Source organism: Falco naumanni, chromosome 4 (assembly GCF_017639655.2).
Source record: "Falco naumanni isolate bFalNau1 chromosome 4, bFalNau1.pat, whole genome shotgun sequence".
Classification (NCBI taxonomy): domain Eukaryota; kingdom Metazoa; phylum Chordata; class Aves; order Falconiformes; family Falconidae; genus Falco; species Falco naumanni.
Window position 1 is genome coordinate 41,004,415 of NC_054057.1, and position 19,291 is coordinate 41,023,705.

The following is a 19,291-nucleotide window of genomic DNA, read 5'->3' on the forward strand; positions in this document are numbered from 1 at the left end:
ACTGTGCTGCTGAGAAGAACTTCTTTTCCTGTAGTCTTAGCCATCTTCTACTGTTAAATGAATCTCTTTTTCTCCCCACACCCCTGCAAGATAAATAACATTCTGTTTTATTTTACTGTATTTTATTTTTGCAGTATATCAATTACACGAGTCACAGCAGACATCTCACTTGCCAAACGTTCAGTATTAAACAATCCCAGTAAGCATGCGATAATAGAGCGATCTAACACAAGATCAAGCTTAGGTAAGTACCTATAATGATGCTGTCTCCAAATTGGCTGTGAAGTCTATACTACTCTCAATTCATATGTGTAAGCTAAAAATAGCCTTCTCTCTGCTGTGAGAAAATCTCGATTGCCATAATTCAGAAATCCTGGCACTAGAAATCATTTTAAAATCGCTACCAGGTAAACTTCATATACTGCTGATTTTGGTTTATCCTGCATATGTTCAGCTTTCACATTTTGCTCGTTGTCTTAGAGGGGAGAAGTAGCCATCCTTAAGGTAAACAAAATATGAAGGGGTGTTCCTCAGGTTAAATAGAATTGATGGTTTCAGAATTCCTGAAATGATATGACTATTATTGATACTATGTATTATCTTTAATAATATTACTAGTAGTGAGAGCTACTGATACTAGACCTGAAAAAAATTATTGAAGTGCACATTTCCTGAATTATGTATCAGTTTAATGCTGAGGTTAGTACAAAAAAAAGGATAGAAAAGGGGACACTTTTAAAAACCTATATAGCTAGATTCATAGCATACATATCTGTCATCTTGCATGAGTCTTTTTGTACTGAAGCTTGTCCAGTTGTATAAATAATAAAACATTTATTGGCCAGGAAGAAAAGCAAGCTTAGCTGGGAAGATGTAAGTAAATGTCACCATCTACAGTACAGGTGGCTACACTGGAGCTTGTTATCCCAAGGTGTCCTTAGATTAAACAGGTAAAGGTGGTCACTTTGGAGTATCTGCTCATGTGGCCTGACCTCAGCCTTTCCTCCAGCACAAGGTGTTATATCTGAGACTCCCCTGACACTGGGAGTCATGGCTGGCTCATTCCCTGTGCAGAGACACCTGGAGGTAGCCAAGATGAATCCTGCCAGGAGTCTGTGTACTTGTGTTAGGGCACTTAGCTGAGTTATGGGACACCCATGTTTAAGTCCCTGCTCAAGTACAAAAAAGGAGGAACTTGAACTCAAATGTCCTAGATCACAGGTGGATGCTCCAGCCAGATTTCTGTCTTCACAAGGCTGCAGATTTCTCTTAGTAGCCTTTGAGAGAGCTTGGTTTCCCTTCAACACAGCATTGTATCTTGGAATCTTGCAAATTTTGTGGAACAGGAAAGGAGTCACATTCATTTTACTAAATGGGTTCTGTATCAGCTTTATAACAAAATTTCTGAGTGTGTCTGTACTTTGACCAAATATGTAGCATTTTGCTTATATACCTGTCCTTATAATGAGCTTCTCTGCCTTACAAAGTTTGACATCCCTTTCTTGAAAATTTGCTTCTTAAAACTCTTCCTTTCAGCTGTGTGGAGGCTGTGAATCTTTACTTGCAAGTAGTCTGATAGCTTCCAAGTATGTCTTATTTTAAGTGTTTTCAAATATGAAAATGCAATGTACTGTAACAACGTAATGAATATCTTTACAGACAAGAATATGTGAATTTCAGTCTTGTCACCAAAGTCAGTTTAATAATCTAATGAAAAAGTGTCACTTCTTTTGAATGGAACTGAGAATTGGTAATAAGGATGGAGGTCACCCAGTTGTGGAACAAGCAGAATCGTAGATTCATAGAATGTTTTTAGTTGGAAGGGACCTTAAAGATCACCTAGTTCCAATCCCCCGCCATGGGCAAGGACACGTTCCACTGCACCAAGTTGCTCAAAGCCCCATCCAGCCTGGCCTTGTCCAGGGATGGGGCATCCACAGCTTCTCTGGGCAACCTGTGCCAGTGCCTCACCACCATTGTGGTGATTAATTTGCCAACCTGAGCATCAAAACATGTGTGGTTGTGTGCAATACTGCACAAATATATGCAGCAGTAAAAAGCATACCATCTATTACTCATGCTAAAATATTTCCATATATGCAAAACAGTTATCACAAAAATGTATACAGAAAAAATATTATAAAAAAATAAATGCAGCCCAATGTTGTACACCTTTATCTTGTGGAGAACCTTACCCTTAAGAATATCAACATCTTTTATTGGGTAAAGGTATTTTTTTTTATAGAGGTATTTAAGATGGAAGTTCTGACAGAACCTCCTTTGGAGACACCCAGAACATGACAGTGGTTAGGTATATATGTAGGTATGTGGGTGGAAGATAGATATGTCTTTATAGTTTTTGTAACAGGGCTGTTATTATTACCTAAGATGCCCTGCTACATATCAGGTTTTCAGTTGCTTATAATTGTTCTAAAAATTACCTAATCTACAAAATCATTTTGAATTATTTTGGGAAATATTAGTTACAGCAATTAGGTCATTTTAACAATTAAGTTAGGGCAAAAATTAATTTTACCAATGTTAAAATATTCTCAAAACCTTTTCTTTCAGAAGCTTTAATACTCCCATGCTTCTAATAATCTAGCAGGGGGGTGAAATTTGGTAGTGAATTGGACAGTGTTATCGGTTGTGTTATTCTGGGCATTTTAAATGAAAATAACGAGTAAACTTGTCCAAATTATTAGAAGCTACTGTTAACACATGCCAAGCCTTGCATCTGAATTACATAAAGACTCATCTCTCCCTGGGCAAGGTCCAGCAATGATGCTGAGCAGAACCTGACCCTAGCAGATTGGATCAGGGCAGCCAAGCAGACCTAAAGGGGAAAGGTGCTCTTCTTTCAGCTTTCAGACCCTTTTTTGTGGCACAGCATGGAGGATGGAGTAAAAAGTTGTTTATTTTGAAGATGTTCAACTGGAGGAGCAAGTGGCTTGGCTAAAGCAGAAAGGCAAGTAGTGCAAATCCGTTATGGAAAAGGTCGGAGTTACAGAGCAGGAGCTGGGATAGTTGAACTCACTGGTGAAGTACCTCAGGTCCTCCAGAGATGGGGTTAACCATGGGAGGACAAAAGCCAGCCAGGAAGGAAGTTAGGGGAGGGAAACAATATGGTAGCGCAGTGGTTTGGGAGGAAAACTGAGATAAAATAAAACAACCTTGAGTCAGAAAAGGAAGCTGCTTTTGCAAGGTGATGGGAAAACCCTTGTGCAAGGCAAAAGAGAGGAAGTACAAGGAGTGTTAGAGCCTGTTCCCCTGCTTGCCTTCAATGTACTGCAAGGTAGAAATAAAGTCAGAATCGGAAAACATCATTGTAGTGTGCTGGTAGGTGGCCTATTCTAGCAATGGTTCACAAGGAGGATGACAACATACCACTGCTGTGAGTACGTAGTTGGCTCGGGGAGCAGAGATGAGTGGCAATATCACACCATATAGCAGAATTTTATTTTTTAGTTTGTATGATGTTTGCTATAAGTTAAAAAAATGCTATTAAAAGAATATTATTGGGTTTACAAACTCATGTTGCACAAAATAAAGCTTAGTAAGTAATAGTAAGAAGGTTATCTGTGCAACTTCTTAGTATCTGTAGGTTACGTATGCTGTGATTCAGTCTTTGGTCATGTGTTTGCAGACTACTCTTCCACTGGTCCTGTCTTAGGTTTTTTGAAAAATGTAGGAACTAATGTGGGGAATTGGAATTGTTCAGTGAATTGCTGTTCCACTTGCTATGAAACTTGTACAATGTATGAGGCAAGAAACTTCAGGAAGGCAAATGAAGTTCTCTAAAAGCACAGTAGGACATTTTCAATTGAAATTTGGGAGGAGCAGGACAGGAAATAGTGGTTTGACCAAAACTTTTTGTGGCAGTAAATTAGTCAGTTTCAACAGAAAAGATTTCTGATCCAAGACTGAATTCATTATCATAATGAGGAAACTCCTTCATCATCCATCTTCCAGGCTCCTCCAAGGAGCTCATACCCCAGTAATTAAAACCATATTTGGTAATAATTGTAATTATTATTATATTTATATATAATTATTAAAATAAAGTAAAATAAAACCCACACATTTGGGATGTAGGGCACACAGAGTCAAGCTCCTGCCGTATCTGGTTTGGAACAGGGATCTGAATTTCAGTCTTAAGCATGCTGAGCACTGGTTGATCACTGTTGGTTCAGCAGATGTTGATTCTCTGTTGAATAAAGGGATAGCCCCAGTGCGGGAGGGGGGTCTGCTACCTACAGCCCTATAGTCTGTAAGCGACAGCACTGCAGCATGGTGTGCCATGAGCCTCTCTTCTGAATCACAGCAGCCTGCACACCTCACTCAGGGCCAACAAGTAGCCCCTTTGCACCAGTGAGGGCTTGATGCTGGAGATGACACCCAGTAAAGCTCACCAAGGGAGTGCAGAGCGTGCCATGCCTGTGGCGTGGTGACTGCCCATGCCTGGAGCCTGGGCCGGTGCCAGTGGAGGATGGAGGCACCGAGGGAAGGAGCATCCCCTTGTTCCCCTTCCTGCCCAGCCCCTCTGCACTGCCTCCCTCCCTGCCGCCAGCAGTCCTGGCTCACCAGGTCACAGGTGAGGTGCACTGCTGAAGGATGGAAAGAGAGACTCTTTTTTTTTTTTTTCTGAATTAATTGAAGAACTCAGTGGCTCTTCAAAAGTAAAAAGTGGCTTTTGCTGCTTCTGATACAAAATTCCTGTATACTCTCTGACTAGTTGTTTACAGGCTTTATAAAGAAGGCTATTTTTTCCCCAGTGTTTTCTGCCTGTCTCAAGTATGATTTTTGGAAGTATTAAGTATTGTGGCTAAAACTGAGATTCAGACTTTGAACCTGTCAAACAATAATGTATGTCATCAAAATCAGCATGTTGCATGATGATGCACTGATTTGGAAAATGCAGATGGAAACCTGGCAGTACTTTATGGACTACTGGAGCTACTGTTGGGTACCTTGTGAAATATCAGCCTTAGGGCTCCTCATTCAACAGAAATCCTCTTATTTTAGGCTCTCCTCTTCACAGGCATTTAACTGGGGAGCTATTCTTTTCATTCCCAGCATAGCTCAAAGAGTTTTTCCCTTCTCTCAGATCAGTACTGATATCATGTACTGACAGTACAGAGCAGCATCAGGAGTTTCCTGAGTCTTAAAACTGACTTGTAAAAGAAGCTTCAAGGTTATGTTCTGTTTTGGAAGAAGAAATATGCAGAAACCAGGATTTCCTGTAGGATGGCTTCCATTTTTCTAGTCTGAATGTAATTTGGTAGAATCACAGAATGGTTTGGGTTGGAAGGGACCTTAAAGATCACCTAGTTCCACACACCCCCACCAAGTGCAGGGACACCTTCCACTAGCCCAGGTTGCTCAAAGCCCCATCCAGCCTGGCCTTGAACACTGCCAGGGATGGGGCATCCACAGCTTCTCTGGGCAGCCTGTGCCAGTGCCTCACCACTCTCACAGGGAAGAATTTCTTCCTAATATCCAACATAAACCTACCCTCTTCCAGCTCAAAGCCATTGCCCCCGTCCTATCACTACATCGATAGCCTTGCAAAAAGTCCCTCTCCAGCTGTCTTGTAGGCTGCTTTTAGGTACTGGAAAGCTGCTGTAAGGTCTCCCCAGAGCCTTCTCTTCAGGCTGAACAACCCCAACTCTTTCAGCCTCTTTCATATGAGAGGTGCTCCAGCCCTCTGATCATCTTTGTGGCCCTCCTCTGGACCCACTCCAACAGGTCCATGGCCTCTTTACGTGGGGGGGGCCAGAGGGAGAGAATTGCCTCCCTCAGCCTGCTGGTAATGCTTCTTTTGATGCCGTTCCAGAATACGGTTGGCTTTCTGGGCTGCCAGTGCACATTGTTGGGTCATGTTGAGCTTCTCATCCACCAACACCCCCAAGTCCTTCTCCTCGGGGCTTCTCTCAGTCTCTGCCCAGCCTGTATTTGTGCTTGGGATTGCCCCATCCCACATACAGGACCTTGCACTTGGCCTTGTTGAACTTCATGAGGTTCGCTTGGGCCCACCTCTCAAGCCTTGTCAGGGTCCCTGTGGGTGGCATCCCTTCCCTCCACCATGTTGACTGCACCACACAGCCTGGTGTCAGCAGCAAAGTTGGAGGCTACAGCCAATCCTGCCATCCATGTTGCCAACAAAGATGTTAAACAGCGTTGGTCTTAATAACAACCCCTGAGGAATGCCATTTACAATGATAATTATTATGCTAATTACTATGGTAATTACTCTGAAGTATCAGACACTACATTCGGAAAATGAACCCCCAAAAAAGTAGTGGTAACTTGTTATTATTTTTTGTGATTCAGTTTTCTATCTGGAAAATACAAATAATTCCAGCTCCTCACCTAAACAGGATGTTTTAAAGTGAAATATCACTTTATTACATCAGTGAAATGCCACCACAGAAAGTTCCATAAAATTACCAACAAATAATTTATTCATTCTGTTCTGTTTTCAGAGGAAGATTAGAACAATATGCTTTGAATGAGACGTGAAACACGTATTTGACAATGAAGAGAAAGTATATGGTTCAATAGGTGCTTATCAGTTGACAACATACAGAGTTGCATACTGATTGAGATGGCAGCTCTACAGAAACAACTTTATTATATGTTCCCGAGCATGCTGTCTTACAATACAAACCACAGAATTTGATTTAAGAGAGCTATCGTGGCATTTCCTACTCTATTAGTATTAGCTTTGCAGCCAAATAATATGCTCTCCCAATACAAGTATCAGTCATAGACAAATCATTGTCAGGACTCAGGTTACATTAGTTCTTCTTTAGTAAGTTGCTGCAGGTCGTCTGAGGAGTCATGGAAAGTGAGTTCTTTCTCTACTTACATTTTCCCTTGTATAAAATCGGAATAATAGGGTCTTTTCTCCAAATCATTGCAAAAAGAAAAAAATAATTCTATCAAACACTAAATTTGCGTGTGTCCCACACACATGCGCTATCTACAATAACTTAGTTCTGATCTAGGTATTTAAAAATAGTATTTATTGCAATCAGTTTGATCTTTAATGCAGAACTGGGTTTGGTTTGATTTGGGTTGGTTTGGTCTGGTCTGGTCTGAATGTGTCTCCTGGCTGCATGGCTGTAGGATATGGGGGAGATGAGTTCCCATCTGTCTCTCTCCTCCTTGGACAGTCAGTGGCATGTGGACTGAGACTTGTGTTTATTTCTACATCTGGTATTATACAAAAATGGGTTTTTATTATAGCAAATGCAGCTCCCTAGAACTGCTTTGTTAAACCAAATCCCTCGCTGCTTCCAGGTTCGATGGGAAGCTATTCCTTTGCTTACCCACCTTTGCGTGGTGGTACCTCATGCAGCTGGACAGTCAAGCTACTGATTGGTCCCCCAGTTATGCTCACATTTGTGAGCAACGGTTGTAACTGCAGCTGAGAAGGCTATTTCTTAGACTTTTGAAAATTTATTGTTGGTTTTAATGTAAGTATTATTTTAATCAATGTTCTTTCAATGACTTAATATAGTACAAAGGTAATGTCCTTGATATACTGATACCAAATACTTTTTTCCTGGGAAATAAATGAACCTCTTTTCTGAGAACAGATCTTACCTTATTACCACATACGGGTTTGCAGTATCGTGCCTATTATTCATAATTGTGCATAGCACAGTAAACAATGGAGTGAGTGCCATTGTTTGGAACTGATTTAATAGATAATCCAGAATTAACTTCAAGGAGGCACAGACAAACAATGTGATAATCGGGAATAGGAATTGCCATGACGAACTGGATTTACAGGATTATAGGGAAGTCTCAATGGACTTAATGTAATGCTATTAATGCTGCAAACACCTATCGACTGAAAGTTCGCTTTTGCAAAGGCATCAGTTAAAAATAGTCTTGGTATTTGACTCATTGGAAACCAATGCCACCACTGAATATTCTAGTGTAAAATTAATGTATCCAATAATTTTACAAAAAGAGTGTCTAGCTTATCAAGATTTAGGAGGACAGTACAGTCTTTTTCCTTTCCTATATGAAAGTTTGTTTTATGGATAAAAATAAATGTTTGCTTGTCAATACTGTTTTATGTTTGGTATGTGAAATGAACTAAAAAGAACTAAATTTAAGGAAAGGGCAATTGATTCATTTCTTTAAAAGGCTAGAAGAAATCCATAATTTTGAAAAGTTTTCTCTCCAAGAAGGTACAGTACATGGTTAAATCTCGTTCACCTGAAAGTCAGTCCCAATTGGCTTAGTTACATTTCTATACATGCCATGTACACATGCAATGCAGAGACTGCTGAACCAGCTTTGTGCTTTTGCTGCATTTCTTCATCAAAAGTACCCAAAACTTTTTCTTGTTTCTGTGTGTTACGCTTGTTATAACGTTACCTCATGCTGTATGCTTTGTGCAAGAACCTGATTGTCTTGGCTTTTTCCATTCTCTGCTTCATTAATGCTCTCCCCTTCCAGATGTTTTGGGTATGTATACAAGCTTGCAAATTACTTTTCCTGCTGTTTTGTGTTCAGTGCTTTATTGTACCTCACAGAACCACTGTGTGTTTCTTGGTGGCTCACTGGTAGACAAAAGCCAATCCTGTACTGTGTTGCTAAGTATTTCTTTCAGAAAATCTTGCTGCTTTTCCTTATTTATTTTCAATTCTAAAAATAAAGTTGAGATTGACAAGTAAACGCTAAAGATTAGAAATTTACAGTGGAAAACCTAAGGTGTGTGCACCTAATGTGCATATTCTTAACAGAGATGTGTGAATGCTGGTGTAAAATATGTCATCATGTATATGGTAAAATGATTGCAGTTAGATGGTTTGGAATCTGTTTATGTGCTTTCTGTGTGCATATGCAGTAACCTGTCGGGCATTACGTACACCCAGTGGGCAGCTGAGTGCCTACCTTTGGAATGTTGTTTCTAGAAATTGTATAGAGCTCCTATTCACATCATAATGTTGGTATCCCAGAGTTTTGTCTTCTGAATGAAACGTACATGCCTGAAAAAATAGTAGTGAATTATCGGTGCAAATTTCAGCCTTATATTTTTATTTTCTTGATATCTGTGTGAAAAGCCAGTCGAATGCTTGCAGCTATGGTAACAATGTATTTTATGTTTACAGATATATACACTATATATATATATAAATAATGTTATGTATTCACCATGTTTGGTAATTTAATTGCAGTTGTTTTATATGATAAGGTTCAAGTAAATGCTTTCCCAACTATAAATCAAAAATAAACATAAAAGAGTGCTAGCTATACCTCAGAAAAATGCTCCCCTACTTACAGAGACTGTGGAACAGGAGTGAAAAATTGGGATTTAACCAAGATTGTGTTTCCATTCCAGAGTCTTAAGGATCTAATACAGTTCACAGAGAAGACAGAAGGTGTTCAGTGTGTTGGAAAATCCTGTTTGTCTCTTTATAGTTTTATCATCAAGATAGCTGGGACAAATGTCCAGAACTCTCACTTGCAGGCATTAAATCCTCAGATATGATAAAGGAATCTGGTACATGTGAAGCTGCCTTGAGCCAGAATGCTGTAATACAGCAGCCAAGAACTTCTGGGTTATCCTAAGGATGTGGCTACACATCTTAGTGCACACAGATGGGGAGAGTGGCATAAAGATCCTGAACCCGTTAAAATATATCACTCTCACATGCCTCAAAATGCTCTTTTATGCTGCTGGGCCAGCCTTGATTTTTTTAACATCTAAAGTCAGAGTCTCTCTAATAAGTTCTCCAGGTAGTTCTGCATTAGAAGTTTGGTACTAACTTTCCCAGTATTCTAACTTACAAATAATTTTTGGATACAGTATTGAAATTTCCTGTTTCCAAAGGTGGGGAGTGGGGGGTGCAATAATTCTTGTTTTCTGTAAATTAAGAGAGAGTCCTCAGGTACATGTCACTATTTATTCTCATGGTACAGCACTGAAATACGTATGATTGATGATATATTGAAACAAATCGTGTGCTAGAGGCAAAGCAATATAGCAGTGCATTAGAGTAATTTTTAAGGTTACGCATATCTGTATTGTAACTAAGCTGCCTGGATAGGTGAGGGAAATACTTTCTGGAAATCAGCTGTTTGCTCAAGAATATGATTTTCTTCCCTTAAAACTATTCACACCTGTAGGTTGAATTGATCCAGTGTGGGTTTTTTCTCCTAGGCTCACGGAACTGATAAAAAGTTACTGTCTGTGTCCTCATTTTTTCCAAGACTAAGCATTTGTTTAACCACAATGCAAAGAAGTTTGGGTTCATGTCTGTTGTCTACTAACAGAGGTGTGAACTTACAATTTCAATTGCCATGACAGGGCTATGATCACCTTTATGATGGTTGTCAGTCGGTCCTGCCTGAGTCTTACGCACTTTGCATAATAGTTAAACTTTCCCTGGAGAAAGAACTGGAATCCATGTGTTTCACCTCCCACTCTAAGCATCAGGCTACAGAGTCAGTGTCTCTCCCACTCAGTGAATGCGCAAATGTTTTGCAAGTGGCACACCATCAGCAGGGAGGGGTTGAATAGCCAGCAATTGAGTGGTTCCGCATCCTATCAGTGAGAAAGTCTGAGCATTTTTATTTCTGTTTGTTCTGAATAAAACAACAGACCTAGGGAGCACTTAGTGTCTATGTATGGACCAGAGCTGTAAAAGCACTGCACTGAGTAATGAGGCATGGTGCAGAAATATCCAAGGTAGTGCCAGCCTGACATGATAATAACAGTTCTGAACTATGCAGAGACACTTGCTTGGTCCCCTGAGCAAAGTAAACATTAGACTGCTTCTTTGCCCAGAGTTACTGTCCCAATTAGTCGATAACAGAGTGTAGGAGAGCTTAATGATGGGAGCAGCACTATGCTGCATGGCACCTTCTGGAGCGGCTGCGGTTCTGCCTGGAGAAGTTGTCTCAGTGCAGCTGTCCCCTGTGCTGTGCTCATATACTCGTGTTTGTGCTGCAGTCTGCTGATTTCCAGCTTCTCCATTCATAGACCATTAAAATTTATTTTCAGTTTAAACCTGGCATAAGAAGCGTCATTTCATGAATGCTATTGTTTTGCTAGCCCAGTGAAATAGAGGAGGAAGTAGACATTTTCATGTGCTATTTAGTATTTTTAAACACCACTGTCTGTTTTATGTTGTCATATAATTACAGTATTGCATTTCAGGAGATGTTAGTCCCATTATAAATAGATCTTGGTTATGCTGAGGTTTCCAAACATCCCATTGTATCTGTCAGTACCACTTGGATGAGTGTGTGCATTCAAGGCCATCTGAATTCTGTCTAAATAGAGCCTCAGCAGGCAGGAGGAGGAAAACCCTGTTTTCCTGCAGCACCTCACCCCACAGCTCCCCTTCAGCAGAGCCCAGACGGAGCACCAGGCAGAGCAGCAGGCATGCCCCCTTCCTTTCTGCCTTATCCCCCACAGGAGCCCCATCTGTTAGGCATGAGTAACACATGCAGCCACTTTCCCTGGAAAATACTGTTATCCTCCCACTCCCACCCTCCCCTTTTTATGTAACAAGCTAGTGGCTAAGGATTTGGTTGAGACCGTGGAGATGTAAGTATATTCACAAAACTACATTTATGTTAGAAATTTGATTGAAACACCTGTAAGCCAGGTGTTGAGTAAGGCGTCTTCTGGCCGGTTGCTTAAGGACTAAGCTTGGAGCATGTATTACTTCTTACTTGCTCATATTCCCCTCCAAGCCCTCTTCCTTCTTAGCTGGGTACGCTGGAGGAGAGGCACACAGGCTTCTGCTGCCCGGCATTGCCACCAGTGTGGGGTGAAACCACAGGGCTGAACTTCCCTGGCTGGGGAAGGGATGGAGTGTGCAGTCCGCCATCTAGCATGACCCTGCTGCTAGCTCCCTACCTACCCAGAGCAACCTTGGTGCTTGAGGGAAGGAAAGGGGAAGGTGAGAAGGAGGCCAAGCACTTACATAGCTGTGGCATTTCGTATTGGCTTGCTCCAGACTGCTCACACACCATGTGTAGCTTTCTGGATCACCCGTGATAGCATCTTTGTCTCTCCACTTTGTATACAGTGAGCGCAGGCATCTGATGTAGTCTGGGATAGCCTGGCCAAGTACCTGCATTCCGGTTAGTGCAATACCCAACGTAGACACTTGGGTGATTTTGCCGACAATATGAGCATGTGTATGCGCAAATATGCTCACAAGTGAAAATTTAAAATCTGAATTCTGTCGGTCAGGCTCATGATTTACTTCTTAATCAAGAGGTGTGTGGGCACAACTCAATAGTCATCGCTTCTTTTTTGTTTTCCTTTTTTTGTTTTCTTGGATTTCAGACAGGACTTTTATCCATTTCCTAGCTGTTTTTTGGTGCAGTACTTTCTATGTGCTTTAAAGGCACTGGGGATATATAGCGCACCTGTTTCCTTTGCCTTTGTTTTGGGATTCCTGATGCTGCTTTAAACTTCTCATTTCTTTAGTTATGTTCATGGAATTCAGTGATTAGTTATCTTTAAGTAAGTGTGCTTATTTAAAAGAATTAGCATAAGAAAGATCACGGTTACTGATTTCTGTTCTCCTTATTTTATAAAATTATTTGAAAGCCGTTTGTACAAAGTGTTGCTAAGCATTTTTCTGTGGCATGCATTGACATAGATGTGTTCTTTTTGTGCTATACGTCTGTAATATCAGGAGCTTTGTTTAGAAAAAATAGAATGCTTTGTCACTGTGGCCGTTGCAGTCCAAGTAATAACAAGAAACAAGTCTGCTTCTATGAACAAATCAGTGCCACCAATACCATGGACAAGTAGACAAGGTCAAATTGAATAGAATATTAATGTTATACTGTATTAAGTTGACAGTATGTGAACTTCACTGTTCCTGCTGAAGATCAAAACCTCTTTGCTGCATATAAGTAATATTTTGTCGTTCTAATTTGGCCTTTGCAAGCCAGAGGCATGGCCATTTTGCATTGCATCACAAAACTGCTGTCTCATCAGGGTCTGTCTAGAACATAGTGCTGATGGAGCCATGGCTCTGTCAAGCTGGGTGTCCCAGTGACTCCTGGCTGCTGTGGATGCTTTCTGCCCAGGTTTGAAGGAGGGTTGTGTTTCTCGAGCTGTGTACAGTAGAGAATGTTCTTTTAACATGGCACTGTGTAAGTAAGCCTAAATTCCACCACAGCTCATCTTGTTAGTAGCTAATTGACATATGTGCAATGCAGTATCGCTGTGTCTTTGCCTTTACTTTAGGTGAGATTGTTGTAATGAACTGTTGAAGACTGTTGCTTGAAATAAATTTGTAAGGTCCAACAGGTGTAGAGAATATTTGCTTGCCCCCATAATAGGATAAGTAATTTACTTGTGCTCTCATTGTACTGATTTTTTACTTATTTCAGGGTACAGTAGGGGTATTTGGAATTAATACATGGGAGTAAGTTTAAATGAGCAATATTTGAAGTTGGCTGTGTACTTCTTGTTTCTTAGAGTTGACCCCCAATTGTATGGAATAGACAGTTGAGTGCTCCTGTCATTTAAAATGTTCCCTTTCTGATTACTAAGGAGGCCATATGAAATAGATTATAAGGGTCACTTTAAAAGTTGATAGCTTGCTTCTGGTTTTTAGTGTTGCAGCTGGGCTGCCAGCATTTCATGATGATTGTCACAGTAGATCTAATTACATGTATGCCTCTCATTATGATTAGCAAATATAATTTATTGAAGTTAATTGTTACAGCCTCACTATTACGCCTCTACAGTACATCAGAAGGGATATTATTATAAATAGATTATATTCATGGAGGTGGGAAGATTGCTAATCTATTACTGTGCTGCTTTGAAGATACCACACTGTCATTGTTCTCAGCTCCCTTTTTTAACTTACAGTGACATTTGTGTTACTATCCTCACATGGTATTTTGGGTTCTTTGCTTATTTTGGTCAAAAGTCTTGAGAGAAAATTTGTGCTGAGTGTCTTGTTGGAAAAGAATCTTTACGGGTATAGAATGTGTTATTTGAGAGATGTCGCTAAAGAAAGATGAAAACCAGAGCTGCAGCAGTAGATAAAGCCTTTGTCAGCCAAAAAGAGAAGCTGCTATTATTTAAGTAATTGCAACAACTTTTTGTGTAGTGAAAAGTTAGAATGCAAGGAGGATTCCAAGCAAAATACAGGGTTTTCCAGAAGCTGAAGAAGTACACTAAGGGACAGGAGATCAGGACCTCTTTGGCAATCTGCGTGCATTTTGTCCATCTGTTTTGTCTGGAAGGGTAGAGGCACAACACATTACTTCATCAATCATGCAGTGTAGTTCCTTGAACTTTTCTCCTTTACCCAAGTTAAGAAAAATAAATACTGAAATACTTTTGAAATGATGGAAATTATATCTGTGTTCAGACTCAGGTGGAAACTATTGGTTCATAGGACCATAGTTACCTGCAATTATTGCCCTGGGTGCGTTTCACAGTAGAAGATACCCTCAGGCACTGCCCTGGCAGAGGGTTGTTTCAAAAAGTGTAGCAGGAAATGTAGTTCACAGATCTGTATTCTTTACTGGCAGAAGAGTGCTTCCAGCAGTGCAGCAAATACTGCTTCCCCAGACAAAATTACAACACACTGGTAAAAAAGGCAGATTTTGCTGGCTATAAATTGTCTTAAACAAGGGGGTTTAGCAGTCTGGAATGGTCTTAAAATGATACATTAACTGATACTGTTACACTGTTACACTGACTGAAGTGTGGAGCCTGGCTTGAAATTGCAGGAAAACAGTCCAAACTCACCAGAACAGTATGACAAATTATCTCTGATATGTTTATTCTTAGTCATCATTTGGACTTAAATTAGGCATAGACTACTGACTATCTTCTACTAAATCACTGAGACAATGGTAATCAGTCATTCCAATAATATATCTATGCAACAAATTTGCAGATAACGTAATCGCGAATGTGCCAGGAAACATCAGAGGTTTTGTCTTCAAAACTGTGGTCCTCATTCAGACAGCAGCTGGGCCACAGCGCTTTTGTCGACAAGCAGGAAGGCACACGCCAGTGCTTTCCATACCAGCACACCATGCACACCTCGCAGTGTTCTCTGCTCTAAAACACCGATCGGCATGTACTCAGCCAAATTTTGAGCTGAGTGGAGGTGATGTTTAACAGACCCAAAACAGTGTCAGCCTTCTCCAATAGAGAACGTACTATATAGATTTTCTGATAGCCATTTAAGATGTTACTTCATTTATAAAATGATCATAGTAGTCACCTATTGATTTGGAACCAAAAGACTTTGAGCTAAATGGAGACTAGCTCCAAAGAGATGCTTTGCTTTCTCTTGAAATTTTTCAGTCTTATGATGGTACCAAATTTATTGAGTTGCTATTTTAAGGTAACAAAAATCAATCACTTCACACCCCTTGAAAGAGACCATTCACCATAGAAACCTCCCTCTAGCCAGATCAGATAGGCTGTGTTTTGAAGGAAGAGTAGTGTTTGTGCCACTGTAACAGATAAAATGCTCGTAGTGTAATGTCAAGAAACTCTATAATAAATAAGTTTTTGGTACCTCTTGTTGGCATTTAAGTTTCTGTTGGTTATCTTCTAATGCTTACTTTGAATGGGATATATAATCTAATCTGGTTTTGGTTCATGGACCGTGCACAACCTTTAAAGGGAAACCTATATAATTATTTCTGCAATTTCTCTGTGAAGTCAGCCTGTATCAAGATTTGAGCAGGAAAATGTGACTCCATTTCAAGAATGATTTTGCTATTGTAAGATTTAATTTTGGTTCATTTAGGAATGAAGATGGTTTCTACATCACTTGTGAAAGTGGACACAGGCCATCCGTCTTGGAGATGTTTGCCCTGGAAACTACTATGGCCAGTCAGACAGGGTGCTGAGGAGCTGGGAGCATGAGTTACCAGAAGACAAGATGATTTTTTTCAGGAAAATCACCTTTCCAGAACTCGTAGGGTTGGGAGGAGGATACCATAGCATTATTTGGATTATTGAGTTACGGTTTTGCAAAAAGTGTTTTACACATAGCAATCAAACTTTTTAATATGGTACCATACTGAGGCCAGTATATGAAGGAAACTGTTTTCCACAGCTTTGATAAGTTGACATAAGTGGGAAACCAGCAGTTTCTGCTAATACAGACGCTTCAGTACATCGTAATGCCTATCTTGGGCAGTCCAGTGTGAGAAAATTGATTACTACATAAGATTAAAGTCTGAGATGAAATTATTTATATGTAGGAAATTAATGGCGTAGTAAAAGATTACCATGTGATTTCGCAGGCATTCTTACCTCTTTTTTTTTCTTACATTTATGGACTGAGGTCTTGTAAGAATGTATCAACAGTATCTCTCCAGGCTGGAATTGCAAGAAGTGGTGGAGGTAAGAGAGGCAGGCAGTGCTGCCCTCAAGGGCAAAAAACCAGGGGCAAAACACTTGTTAACATTGCGTTCGTTTCCCTAGGTGCCAGGGACCTGCACTGCTAACAGCTCCTTCCAGCCTGAGGAGCAGCAACACACCAGTCTGCCACATTTCTGTATTCCTTAATACTAACTGCCTTTTAATATTTTCATAACTTTTAATATTTTAATAATTTTTAATGTTTTCATAACTCTTAAATTTCTGCTTACCTCCAGCTGAAGTTCAAAGTGAAATTGAACGGATTTTTGAATTGGCAAGGACACTGCAGTTGGTGGTGCTGGATGCTGATACCATTAACCACCCAGCTCAACTAAGCAAAACCTCTCTGGCTCCCATCATAGTATATGTAAAGATCTCTTCTCCTAAGGTAAGTATTTTACTGATCGTGCTGTTTCAGTCTTCCTTCCCCCCACCTCCTTTTTTTGATCTCAAATGCAAATAATCATGTCCTCATTAAAGTTCACAGCTATATATTGTTATTGCTTCCCTTTGAATGGTGAAATATTATTAGTCAAACAAGTATCTTAGCGCCAATGTTACCAGAACCCATTTGGGGAACGATGCTGTATCTCCAGTGTTTTTTTTAAATTGAGATTGCGCTTCTAGTGTCAATCATGTAAGTTACGCTAACAGTTTGTTAAATCAAAATAATACAGAAATGAAGGAAAGATTTTCACACAATGAATATCAAACTGACTGATTAACATCTCCTGATAATGTACTCTTTCATTCTGTGAAAACACCTGCACAGACCTCATGAGGAGGCATTTGAAAGAGAAGAACGAATTTATGGGAAGAGGACTCAGGAGAGCAATTAAAGAATTTCAGCTTAGAAACAAACAAAACTGAAAGCGGCAGAGGGAAATAGGAGGAGACCTTTTTAGTGCTCATGACAGGAAAGGAGATGTCAGGAAGTAAATGAAAAGTAGCTTGTTCTGGATGTAAACAGCATGGGAAATGCTCCTGAAGCCGTCAAATGAAGAATTTGATCTGCCCAAGTGGACAGATAAAATGTAAACATTTGAAGTGGTTATATATGTACATTAAGTCAGAATCTGCTCACTTCTGTTAATGTCTTTTTCACAGGTTTTACAGAGGCTAATAAAATCTCGAGGGAAATCTCAGGCCAAACACCTTAATGTTCAGATGGTGGCAGCTGATAAACTGGCACAGTGTCCTCCGGTGAGTTCTGTTAATTGATGTCTCATGTTTGAAAGGTGCCTTTCTTTTCAAGCACAATTATGCAATTTCTGGGAATGTTTGCCCTCTTCTGGCCATATTTCACTATTGCTTTTTTGCAGAATGCTTCCCTAGGCCTCTGGGCTCTGCACAAGGGCGCAGGGAAAAAACAGTCCTGGTCACAAGCAGTTACTACGATCCATTCTGATACATTCACTACTTGAACAAACTGAGCATTTGTTTTACTTGATAATTTTTGGGGGGTTGTTGGTCTAAAAATGAACCCTCTTAGTGACTGTGCTTTAACTCTGGCAGTTTAGGGCAAGGCCAGTGGTTTGGGTAGCTCCCCGGGGGCATATGCCACCACATCACGGCTGGCATTCTTGGTCATGGTTTTGGCGAAGAGCTGCAAGGTACTGTGTAGCTGAGAGCTCTGCAGTTCTTCTGTTGATGTGCACTGAATCAAATTCAGTTTCCACCTATAAAGTGGAAATTATGAGACTCCAGCTGTGTTTTGCACATGGGAAGGGTTGTATATATAACCAGCATACTGAGCTATCAAGACTATGGATAAGAGAGCAGAAGGAGAAGGTTCAGTTCAGTTGGATTTGGGAATTTGCCATAGTGAGGGAAGTGTTTTCATCATGTAAGTTCAAGCATCTAAAGTTAAGAGACTAGTCTCCTCAAGTCCCCAGAACGTCAATGAGGAATGCTAGAGACCTGAGCAGGCGCTCAAAGCTGCCTTCAGGAGAACTTGTGTCTCCCTGACTGGGAAGGGAATGGAAGAAATACGCCTCCTAACTTCAGATGCCTAAAATTGGACCATATGACTAATCTCTAACCTACTATTTGTATGACACTTGGAAATGGATGATCTGTATTACGTGTGTTTCTTACTGTTGTTAGTTATTGGTCTTAGTCTCTATTCTTATTCTTACTGAATAAGAACTATTAGTCTTGGCTTTCTATTAGTTATTCTAGATATGGGGAGTGAATCCTTTTTCTTGCCATTCCATTTTGTTCCAACAGCTAAAAATGTCAGTGTTTAACCTTTCTTTCTGGATACTTGAATTTTAAGATCTGTTTAAGCTGCTTCTTCCTATCTTGGTTGACTGTGCATTACTAAGTGGAAGCCACGAGGAGTTGCTTTAGCAAGTGTAACATTAATGTTAGCTACGATTGCTGTTTTTTCTATCAATTGCATTAAAACACCAACCAAAAAGGGTGAAATATCTTAACACAAGTACTAGAAATGTGGTTCGTTTTTGATGAATGGAAAGTGTAGTCATCAATGTCTCTAGCTCATCTCCCTTTAGCTGGTGATTATTCTTACTAAAACCTTTCCTTTATCAGGAAATGTTCGATGTAATTCTTGATGAGAACCAGCTTGAAGATGCTTGTGAGCACCTTGCTGACTATCTGGAAGCCTACTGGAAGGCCACGCATCCACCTAGCAGCAACCCTCCTAACCAGCTTCTCACTCGCACACTTGCAACAGCCACTCTTCCTATTAGCCCAGGTCCAAATATTAATTTACAGGTACAGTTGTTATGCCATCTCTTTTTTTTTTTTTTTTATTTTCCTATCAACTTCTTCCTCTTCCAAAGCATGTTCACAGTCTGATACTAGAATATGTTCAGTATGTCTTACTGTTGTTGGTAGTTTAAGAGCTTTTTCAGTAGAAGT

At 40.2% G+C, this 19,291-nt stretch overlaps 1 protein-coding gene across 16 annotated transcripts in view; it reads left to right on the forward strand.

Annotated features, from left to right (window-relative positions):
* CACNB2 (calcium voltage-gated channel auxiliary subunit beta 2) overlaps positions 1–19,291 on the forward strand; it is a 253,729-nt gene that overhangs the window by 229,022 nt on the left and 5,416 nt on the right. For 10 of the 16 annotated variants that reach the window (XR_005827445.1, XM_040590894.1, XM_040590892.1 and 7 more), the window contains 5 exons: positions 135–244; positions 8,479–8,487; positions 16,642–16,793; positions 17,513–17,608; positions 18,959–19,144. Coding sequence is in view for 15 of the 16 variants with exons in the window: in XM_040590894.1 (XP_040446828.1) it covers positions 135–244; positions 8,479–8,487; positions 16,642–16,793; positions 17,513–17,608; positions 18,959–19,144 (553 nt within the window). In the remaining variant the exon portion in view is untranslated. The remainder of the gene's footprint in view (positions 1–134; positions 245–8,478; positions 8,488–16,641; positions 16,794–17,512; positions 17,609–18,958; positions 19,145–19,291) is intronic. The other 6 variants (XM_040590880.1, XM_040590881.1, XM_040590885.1 and 3 more) reach the window with 1 other exon arrangement.